This window comes from Palaemon carinicauda, chromosome 9, assembly GCF_036898095.1.
Source record: "Palaemon carinicauda isolate YSFRI2023 chromosome 9, ASM3689809v2, whole genome shotgun sequence".
NCBI lineage: Eukaryota > Metazoa > Arthropoda > Malacostraca > Decapoda > Palaemonidae > Palaemon > Palaemon carinicauda.
Window position 1 is genome coordinate 132,657,813 of NC_090733.1, and position 12,500 is coordinate 132,670,312.

At 29.7% G+C, this 12,500-nt stretch overlaps 1 protein-coding gene across 1 annotated transcript in view; it reads right to left on the reverse strand.

The window, feature by feature from the left end:
* The window catches only part of LOC137646642 (aspartate and glycine-rich protein-like), a 12,819-nt gene extending 8,601 nt beyond the window's left edge, over positions 1-4,218 (reverse strand). The window contains exon 1 of the mRNA XM_068379747.1: positions 4,172-4,218. Coding sequence (XP_068235848.1) covers positions 4,172-4,218 — 47 coding nt within the window. The remainder of the gene's footprint in view (positions 1-4,171) is intronic.
* Between the last annotated feature and the right edge of the window lie 8,282 nt (positions 4,219-12,500).

Consider the following 12,500-nt stretch of genomic DNA (forward strand, 5'->3'; position numbering starts at 1 on the left):
ATAAATTATCCAGAAAATTCCAACCACGAAGATTACTGACTCAGGACAGACATATCGCTGATTGTGGTCAGTTAACCAAGAAATCAATTCCATCAACCAAGCGGTTAAGAGGCACAGCCCTTTTGCAGGTTATTACTATTATTATTACTTGCTAAGCTACAACCCTAGATGGAAAAGCAGGATGCTATAAGCCCAAGGGGTCCAACAGGGAAAATAGCCCAGTGACGAAAGGAAACAAGGAAAAATTAGATATTTTAAGAACAGTAATAACATTAAAATAAATATCTCCTATATAAACTATAAAAACTTTAACAAAGGAAGAGGAAGCGAAATAAGATAGAATAGTGTGCCCCAGTGTACCCTCAAGCAAGAGAATGGAAGACAGTGGAAGACCATGGTACAGAGGCTATGGCACTACCCAAAACTAAAGAACAATGGTTGGATTTTGGTGTGTTCTCCTGTAAGAGCTGTTTATCATAGCTAAAGAGTCCCTTCTACCCTTACCAAGGGGAAAGTGGCCACTGAACAATTATAGTGCAGTAACCCATTGGGTGAAGAAGAATTGTTTAATAATCTCAGTATTGTCAGGTTTATAAGGACAGTGGAGAATATGTAAAGAATAGGCCAGACTATTCGGTGTGTGTTTGTGGGCAAAGGAAAAATGAACCGTAACCAAAGAGAAGGATCCAATGCAGTACTTTCTGGCCAGTCAAAGGACCCCATAACTCTAGCGGTAGTATCTCAACAGGTAAGTAATAATCCGTACACAGTGAAGTATATAATACCGAAGGAATATTTTCTGAACATAATTCAATTGAAAAAAAGATTTCTTTCAATATTTTTGTATACTATTTTTCGTGTAAATAAAAGGAAAGGCCAAAGACTTGGATGACAGCCAGTTCTGGAACTCGTTGGTGAAAGAGAAATATCACAACAAATAATCTCACAACTGAATGAAACTATGCTCTTCAAAAGGTAATAATTCCCCATCACTATCATTAATTCCAAAGGACGGCTAGATTAAGTTAGAAATCCAAATGTACATAGGGAAAATTCCTCATTTTTATGGCGACTGTCTTTGTCTTTATGCCCTCTCAGTCATAAGCTAAGAGTTCCTAAAGGGCACATTGCAATAAGGCAGTCTTGTCTTTATCATCAAAAAGATATCTATAATTACTTTTATATCAGTTTCTTTAACTTTCCTGATTATATATATATATACAGTATACATATATATATATATATATATATATATATATATATATATATATATATATATATATATATATATATATGCACACATCAATACGTATATAAATATAAAAATAAATCAATATATATATATATATATGTATATGTGTGTATATATATATATATATATATATATTGATTTATTTTTATATGTATATACGTATTGATGTGCGCATATATATATATATATATATATATATATATGCGCACATCAATACGTATATACATATAAAAATAAATCAATATATATATATATATATATATATATACACACACACATATATATATATATATATATATATATATATATATATATACACACATACATATATATATATATATATATATATATATATATATATATATATATATATAAACATATATTCATAAATACATATACACTAGTTACATACAGAAAATTCACACTTTCCTTTGCGTAATGTTGTGCACAAACAGAATAAGTTACATAATCTAAAATATTTCAAAAGAGTGCATTCATAACAATATACATACTAAGGCATAATAGCAATGAAATACTGCTTGCGATATCAAATGACTCACAATTGCGGGATTCGGTTAACGCAACTTTACTTACGAGGCGACACGGTAAAAGCATGAAGTGGGAATGACAATCAATACGATTTTAGTTAATAATGTCAAGAATATGCCATTAAATCAACATTTCGTTAGCTTCATATAGTCATTGCTTTATATATATATATATATATATATATATATATATATATATATATATATATAGGTATATATATCTATATATACATATGTATGCATGTATATATATATATATATATATATATATATATATGTAATATACATATTAATATATATATATATATATATATATATATATATATATATATGTATAAACTGTATATATATAATATAAAAATATATATGTATATATATATAAACACAACTATATATATATATATATATATATATATATATATATATATATATATATATGAATAGGTGGTCATAAACGTATACTGTCGATATAAGGTAGTCAAAATCGTATTTCATTGTAACATTCTGAATTCTGGCTGTAAAATTCAAGAATTAAGCTACAAATATATAGAATGTATAAATAAACCCAATTGTCACATACATAATTGTTGTGATCAGGATAAGCCACACCCCTTTAAAATTTCATCACATAGGCGTTAATATTACCTGTCTATCAGAACTGCTTGATTAATTTGACCTTTACCTTATCAGTTTAATCTGCATTGCTTCTCCATTTGCATTCCCAAAATATACATTAATTTCAACAAGTTATTAGCAGAAGAATATCTTCTGATTTTCATAAATCAGCCTTATTTATTAATAAGAATCATAAATGGAATGCATATTTTGATTTTCGTTTAACTATAGTAGTCTTCCAAAGTTCTGAAAAAAAAAAAAAAAAAAAATTCAAGTGGCGAATTCACTTATAAAAGCAGAAAATGTACAAATTACAAATTTTGGTCTTCATAATGCCTGTCTCCTCAGGTAATGTAAGGGCTTTTATGCAAAAGACAGGACCTTTCACTTACACTTAGTAACAACATAGAATTTCTTATGAAATATTTATTGCTTGCGTGTTCGTGATTAGGGGTTATTTTGTGCTTGGTAAGATTCCGCTAACACCAGCCACCACCCCTTGGAGAAAAAAAAAAAAAAAAAAAAAAAAAAAAAAACTTGATGATTAGACATTACATAAAAGAATAGTCTTTTTAATGGCGTTAATTTTCTTTATATTGATTCAAGTCCATAAGTTTATTTCTTTAATATTTCAAACACAATGTTATAATGAACTTGTTATTTTGTAAACACTTAATGTTCTCTGATTTTATACATATTACTATGAATATTTATAATTCTTATTGAGTTTCATTATTAAACACATTATAAGTTTTTCCTTAAGGACTTTAGTTGTTATTATTTTTCCCGTTTTACAATAGATACACTGTATATGTGTACTGATGAATGTCATTTTCCTTTTGCTAAACAGTATGTATTTTATTCCCCTTGTTTTAAATGTTGCAAGGAATCACCATTACATGAAGTTTTATGTCTTTTGATTCTCTTCAGTTTGTGACGCAATTAAAATGTCCAATTTTTCTACTTTTGGATAATGTAGGAATTAATTGTGTTCGTAATAAAAAAAAAAACTATATACTGTAAGTATATATATATATATATATATATATATATATATATATATATATATATATATATATACATATATATATAAATATATATATATATATACATATATATATATATACATACATATATACATACATATATACATACATATATATATACATATATATATACATAATATATATATATATATATATATATATATATATATATATATATATACATATATATGCATATATATATACATATATATATATATATATATATATATATATATATATATATATATATAATAACCAGAGAAAGAGCAAGAAAGACCTACACAAATCTTTACCGTATAAATGTATCTTTTATTCATGATGTTTCTTGGAGAAATTAAATAAACATATTCATGATGAGTAATGCTCAACTTATGTGGTCCAAGAATGCTTTATGTGTATTTTTTGCATACGGAGCGAATCATATTTGTCATGTAAATAGTTCAAGTTTATGAACTACATTTTATTCAAAGCTGAATGAAAAAGTCACTCTTTACGTTGAAGACACATTATCTCTCACTTAATTTAATCGACATTTAACGGAATTCCTCTCACTTAAGTTAATTGTCCGTCGCACCAAAATGGACGATAAAATGGAACTTGGATCAATAACCATTGTGCCTTCAAAGATCATGCTATTTCGACATGAATGCAAGACTTACCTCCCATTAATGTTATTGTCAGATCAATGCGTTATCAATGTTATCACTTACATTAATGGGTCCTTTTTCAATGTATGATCTTCCTTTGCTGCTTTCATTACGAATATTACTTCGCGCATATTTATTATTATTATTATTACTTACTAAGCCACAACCATAGTTGGAAAAGCAGGAGGCTATAAGCCCAAGAGCTCCTACAGGGAAAATAACTCAGTGAGGAGAGGAAACAAGGAAAAATTAAATATTTTAAGAACAGTAACCTTAAAATAAATATATCCTATGCAAACTATAAAAACTTGACAAAACAAGAGGAAGAGAAATAAGATAGCATAGTGTGCCCAAATGTACCCTCAAGCAAGAGAACTCCAACCCAAGACAGTGAAGATCATGGTACAGAGGCTACGGCACTACCAAAGCCTAGAAATCAAGGGTTTGATTTTGGAGTGTCCTTCTCTTAGAATAATAATGATAATAATAAACATTCACTACTAATAAATATATACCTGCAAAATCACCCTTGTTTTTCCTATAATATCTGAAATGTCACTTGAGAGTATAAATCTACAAAAAGGGAAATAAGAAATGTCTGCTAAATGTCATATAATGCTGCAAGTATCGAGTAACTGTAATTGAGACTCAGGTGAGTTTTTATTTAGATGTACGAGAGAGAGAGAGAGAGAGAGAGAGAGAGAGAGAGAGAGAGAGAGAGAGAGAGAGAGAGAGAGAGAGAGAGAGAGAGAGAGAGTTACCACGTGATACATAAATTCACTCGCAAATTTTCAATAGAATTCTCCAGTAAACAAAACACACACAAAATTTAAATAATTCAGTGACCTGAGCAAACAAAAATGAATAATTTCTCATTTGTAAGTTATAAAAGATCTATAGTTAACCAAGGACCATAAACCCCTTTACTTTTACAGAAACTATGCCACGTCTTCCACTTATTCAAGCCTTCTATTTTCTCTTTACATTTTAGATCTACAATTAGAGAATCCAGCAGCTCCTCTGGAAGAAGGACACTCCAAAATCCAACCATTGTTCTCTAGTCTTGGATAGTGCCATACCCTCAGTACCATGGTCTTTCACTGTCTTGGGGTAGAGTTCTCTTGCTTGAGGGTACACTCGGGCCCACTATTCTATCTCATTTATTTTTTTTCTTGTTTTTTTAAACTTTTTCAAGTCTATATATGAAAGATTTATTTTCGTGTTGTTGCTGTTCTTAGAGTAATCTTAGTTGTTAGTTGCTTTTCTTGTAGTTTCATTACATCCTTTCCTCACTGGGCTATTTTCCCTGTTGGAGACCAAGGGCTTATAGCATTCTGCTTTTCCAACTAGGGTTGTAGCATAGCAAATAATAATAATAATAATAATAATAATAATAATAATAATAATAATAATAATAATAATAATAATATAGAAACAATTTTGTTTAGACTTCCCAAGAAAAAAAAACTATTTCTAGCTTTACTTGAGCATGGAATGGAAATATCAAGAAGTTTGCTTTAGAGAACAAAAACGTCAGATGGAGAATAAAAATGCTATCTGCTTTTATTAATCCTACGGATTTTCATTAGGAAAGAAACAAAGCTAATTTCCTGACGTCACTGCATATCTGCTAAGACTGCATCATTTCAAGATTTTAAATTAATAATTAGAATGATTTAATGGCAAGTCATACAGGAATTTCTCGAAGGAAAGTTCTTATTACCGTTCATATTTATTTCGAGTCTATCAACCTAATTTCATTATTATTATTATCATTATTACTATTATTATTATTATTATTATCATTATTACTATTATTATTATTATTATTATTATTATTATTATTTGCTAAGCTACAACCCTAGTTGGAAAAAACAGGTTGCTATAAGCCCAGGGGCCCCAACAGGAAAAATAGCTTAGTGAGGAAAAGAAACAAGAAAAACTAAAATATTTTAAGGACCATAACAAGCATCTTGAGCAACCATCTTCTTTTTATCTTTGGAAACTGATAGAAAAATGATTTCGTTTGTTTATTATATCAGTCCTTTCGGCGATTGAACATCAATATTTAGTTCTCCAAAGACTAAGTTAAACATAATTAATTTTGAACATAATTCTTAAAAGCACTAACAATTATTTATCAATAATTAGTAGCTTACCCATTATGTGCATATAAAGAAAAGAGGAAAAGCTTTAGAAAAAAAATCATCATTTGAAGGAAATTGGACTTTGCCCAATATCAAAGTATAAACATGAAACTATAAAAAGTGCCTTTCAAATATAGATGTAATAACCAATGCTATTCATCTAATGTCTCCCTTGATAGATATTTCACGTAACAATCGACAACTACTAAACAGAATAATTATGAAATATCTGTATATATATGCATGAATATAAAGTGTACATCCATCTACATATGCCTAAATAGGTGTGTATATATATATATATATATATATATATATATATATATATATATATATATATATACAGTATATATATATTATACATATAAATAGTATAAAATACAGATTTTTGGTGTATATATGATAAATAAAAGACTCACATTCCCTAAAAAAGTAAATCGATTTTCATCTTTAGAATGCAAAGTGAGAAAGAAAAATGGTCCTTTAGAACATTAGAAAGCTAAAAATAAGTATCTTTTTCGTGATATATATATATATATATATATATATATATATGCGTGTGTGTGTGTGGGTGTGTATACATCTGTACGTATGCGTGTAGGTATAAATGTATGAATATTTAAGATAAACACGTGTTAGTATATAGAAATTTTTAGGTAGCTATCTGAAGGACTATAAAAAGACTAGATATCCGAGCTGCACCTTTAACTTGGCCCACGACAGCCCAGACATGTTTTCGCAAATACAGGGGGCGTTTTATTCTGATGTTTTGTTCTACAAATGTCTGCATGTGTGTTCGTATTCTCACTATATCATATATATTGTAAACACTCTTACTGATAAATAAGTTATCTTGATGATGTCTGTATTTTCACTTCTTCCTGTGGATTATATATATATATATATATATATATATATATATATATATATATATATATATATATATATATATGCAGACACATGTATATACAATATATGCGTGTATGTATATATATATATATATATATACACAGTATATATATACATATATATATATATATATATATATATATATATATATATATATATATATATATATATATATACATACACGCATATATTGTATATACATGTGTCTGCATATATATATATATATATATATATATATATATATATATATATATATATACGTACAGAGACATCGCATAATTATTCCCTGCTTTATATGACTTTATATTACATATCAAATAACTGCTAAGCGCGATTCCAAAATTTGAGTGAAAGATAATTTCGTTTTCCACTGGAAAATTATCAATCAAAATATCAGATAGTTTTCGACGTTACCCAAAACAATTCATAATCATAATCCGGTAATTGATAGTAATGATAGTAACTAATGGAACTGTTTGTTTAACGGAGACTAATATAAGAAGCCCAACAATTGATTAATTGGATGGTTGGATTAGTTAATTATATTCTTAAGAGGCTTCCTATCCTATGTGATATAGGGTTTGATGTTATGATCAGATTAGTTGAACTACAGTTTCTACTAACAACTTTAATAGTTTCATTGATTAAACTATTTATGATTTAAAATGCTAGTTTTTTTTTTTCTCATAAGATTATTATAGAATGTTCAGTTTGCCAAAGAATTTATCTTAAAGAAGAAAATGTAAAATGATCTTCTAGTAAAAATCAAAATTAATTTAATTGTTTCATTATATTAGCGACCAAAATGTCATTTTGAGAAAATTGCAAAGTCACTTTATCAAATAAATTATACGATTTTTATCTAAACCAGGGGACCCTGAAAAAGGATTTCTAATCAATTACGGTTTAATATAACTTCGAATTTATTCGATAAAATGGTAACTATGTAATTTTAAACCTGTCATAAAATCTATAATGTTTGTTTGAATCATAGGAACTAAAATGATCTCAAAAAAATATCTGAACATTTGTATATTATTGATCCACAGATATACATTGTGTGTGTGTGCACATAGTGTGCTTAAGTATATGTTTATACGTATACACGTACATCGTTTCTAGAATAAAAGAAATATCCGAAGGAGTCATTTGATGTTTCTTGTAATTGAAAAAAAAAAAACAGATTGCATCTTAGCGAACACCTGATGGTGAAAATGATTTAAAGAACATAGAAAAAATTAATGAAATAAAGTTTGATAATATTTATAAAACTAAATTAACACTTAGGCTATAACTTTTAAATCGCATGATATTATTCCATTTCTTACTGGAAATTCATTTTCATTATGTAGTAGGACCGAGGTCATTAAGGATCCATTATTCATTATATACACAATGCTATATAGCATTCCTTTCGACCCGCAAGTCCGGAAGAACTCAATATTGGACTGTTTTTAATCAAAACATTCCTCAGCTGTCGTATTCGGCTTCGAACGTGGATTTACCGAAACAATTCCTAGAAAAATTTTATTTGCATAATTCATTGCCGATACAGGATGAATTTGCATATTCAGAAACCCATGAGGCACGGAAAGTAGATGGAATAGAACAATATATCCGTTGATGAGACTTCAGTGAACATACGCGAAGCTACTAATATAGTGGGGCGAATATAAAGGCGACTATTAGCTTGCTTTTACCCAGGACCATCCATCTATATTTGAAATTATATATATTTTGTAAAGAATATCTCATGTTGATATACTACCGCTAGAGAGTTATTGGGCATTTTGAGTGGCCAGATAGTTCTGCAATGTATCTCTTTCCGGTTACGACTCATTTTTATATTTGCCTATACACATCGAATAATTTGGCCTTTTCATTACATATTTTCCTCTTTCTTTTATTCACTTGACAATACTAAGATAACGGAAATAATCTTCTTCATTATTAACTGCAATTGTTTAGTGGCTACTTTACACTTGATAAGGGTAGAAGGGCCACGGTAAGCAGCTCTTCTAGAAGGACAGTCCAAAATCAAACCATTGTTCTATAGTTAAGGATAGAGTCATAGCCTCTGTAACATGGCCTTCCACTGTCTTGGGGGTACAGTTCTCTTACTTGAGGGTACACTCAGGCACACTATTCTATCTGTTCGCTTATTTCCATTCCTCATTGGGTTATATTTCATGTTGGAGCCTTCGGGCTTATAGCATTCTGCTTTTCCAACTAGTGTTGTAGCTTAGAAAATAATAATAATAATAATAATAATAATAATAATAATAATAATATTATTATTATTATTATCATTATTACTATTATTATTATTATTATTATCATTATTATCGCCCTCCACTCGCACTGTTATCCTGTTTATGCCTTATGCTCTTGCATCATTGTGTTTGAATTTTTGTGCCGTTCTTGACTGGAACGGGTTGTATATATACTCATGCTCCGTCCACAGAAAGTTAGTTGCATTCACTCAACTTTTCAATTAATACGACAGGTGCATCCGCACATTGGAATGCGCACTCGAAGGGGCAAAGCCTTAGCATCTGGAAAGCATTTACCTTTTAATCGGATTTTCCTTCTCCTTACAGTATTATAACCAAGCGTTTGAGTCTTATAATAACTACTGAGATTGCAAGCTCTTTATAAAATTTCATTTAATGTAACTTAATTGGTATCTAATTACGTATGGAATCAGTTTCCAGAAATATGATACGTACGTCTTTGTACATAACTTGAATATGCAATACTATATTATTCTACTAACGTTTTGACTCAAGAAAATATAACCATTACGTTATTCTGAATATTGTGATTATTTTATGATGGAAAAGTTACCATAAGAAAAAATTTTGCGCGACCATACAGTAATGTATATCTCAGAAACCTTATATATATATATATATATATATATATATATATATATATATACATATATATATATATATATATATAATTTATATATACATGTATATATATATTCATATAAATGTATATAGATATCTATATACATATATATATTAATATATACACATATATATACATACATACATACATATATATATATATATATATATATATATATATACATACATATATATATATATATATATATATATATATATATATATATATATATACATACATACATACATATATATATATATATATATATATATATATCTACACACACATATATATACATATATGTATATATATATATATATATATATATATATATATATATATTATTTGCTAAGCTACAACCCTAGTTGGAAAAGCAAAATGCTCTAAGCTCAGGGGCTCCAACAAGGAAAATAGCCCAGTGAGGAAAGGAAACAATTAATAATAAAATATCTTAAGAACAGTAACAACATCAAGATAAATATTTTAACAAAACAAGAGGAGAAAAAAATAGATAGAATAGTGTGCCCGAGTGTACCCGCAAGCAAGAGAACTCTAACCCAAGATAGTGGAAGACCATGGTACAGAGGCTATGGCACTACCCAAGACTAGAGAACAATGGTTTGAATTTGGAGTGTCCTTCTCCTAGAAGAGCTGCTTACCATAGCTAAAGAGTCTCTTCTACCCTTACCAAGAGGAAAGTAGCCACTGAACAATTACAGTGCAGTAGTGAACCTCTTGGGTGAAGAAGAATTGTTAAGTAATCTCAGTGTTGTCAAGTGTATGATGACAGACGAGAATCTGAAAAGAATAGGCCAGACTATTAGGTGTATTATGTGTAGGCAAAGGGAAAGAACTCTAACCGGAGAGAAGGATCCAATGTAGTACTTTCTAGCCAGTCAAAGGACCCCATAACTCTCTAGTAGTAGTATCTCAACGGGCGTCTGGTGCCCTGGCGAACCATGTACATATATATACAGTATTATGTAAATCAGCAAGTAATGATAATACATTAAGAAACTACAACATACCAGTACTGTATATAGATGAAATACTTGAATTAAACCTTTGGCTCAACGCAAACAAGTTGATTATATGCATAAGTTATATCGCCTAGTAGAAACGTCAGACTTATAATATGCGAGACCCTGAGGTCCAGCCGAGTAATCAGCGGCCATTGCCTTGTCCTCCCTAATCCTAGCTTGGATGGAGAGAGGAACTAAGTACTATCATCATTAAAATGACATGCCCCTTCCATCTGCCACTCTGGAGCTACTTTTAATTATGCAACATAAATGTTTCACGGTCTATGTTTTCAATCTTTTCTATATTCTTGCTGTGAAATAAAAAAATTCCGAATGTGGTCCAGACAGTTCACATATCATCATCATCTCCTCCTACGCCTATTAACACAAAGGGCCTCGGTTAGATTTCGCCAGTCGTCTCTATCTTGAGCTTTTAAATAAATACTTCTCCATTCACCATCTCCTTCTTCACGCTTCATAGTCCGTAGCCAAGTAGGCCTGGGTCTACCAACACTTCTAGTGTCTTGTGAATCCCAGTTGAAAGTTTGGTGGACCAATCTCTCTTGGGGAGTGCGAAGAGCTTGCCCAAACCATCTCCATCTACCCCTCACTTTGATCTCATCCACATATGGCACTCGAGTAATCTCTCTTACAGCTTCATTTCTAATCCTGTCCTGCCTTTTAACACCCAATATCCTTCTGAGGGCTTTGTTCTCAAACCTACTAAATCTATTGGAGATTATTTCATTGTCATACTATGATTCATGTCCGTAGCGTAACTCCGATCTCACTAAACTGATATATGGCACTCGAGTATATACATATGCATAATCTATTTTTCAAGATACAATATTGAATTTTAGACATCTCTTTCAGAGAGGTCCTTTGTGTAATAAAAATGCCATGACAGAACCCTTCACTGAAATCTTCTCAGAAGCCAAAGAATTGCGATGTAACAGATATACATTGTAAGTACAAACACAATGAAATAAACCGAAGCTTATGAAAACCTCCACTTCTGCCATTCAGAGATGACATATTGGTGACTGAAAGTCACATATGAATACTAGACTAAAATCTCCAATAAACCCTTCGATTGAAAAATAACCATCACACACAGGAAAAACTGCATGGATAACAAATACCAATTATAAATCTAATCTCACAGTGAAGAATAATACAATGAAAGTCCTCCACGTCGATAACACATCAAATAAAGCTGTAAAGTCAAGAGCAGGGGAAAAGTCAGAAATATGAATTTCATATTAGATCGAAGCCATTTATACGATACCGAACGAATCCACATAACCGTGTAAACTTCATTTACGATTCGTAATGTATAAACCGGGTAATGAATAGGATACTCAACGGATGCCATCGGTTTCTTTATACATTTCG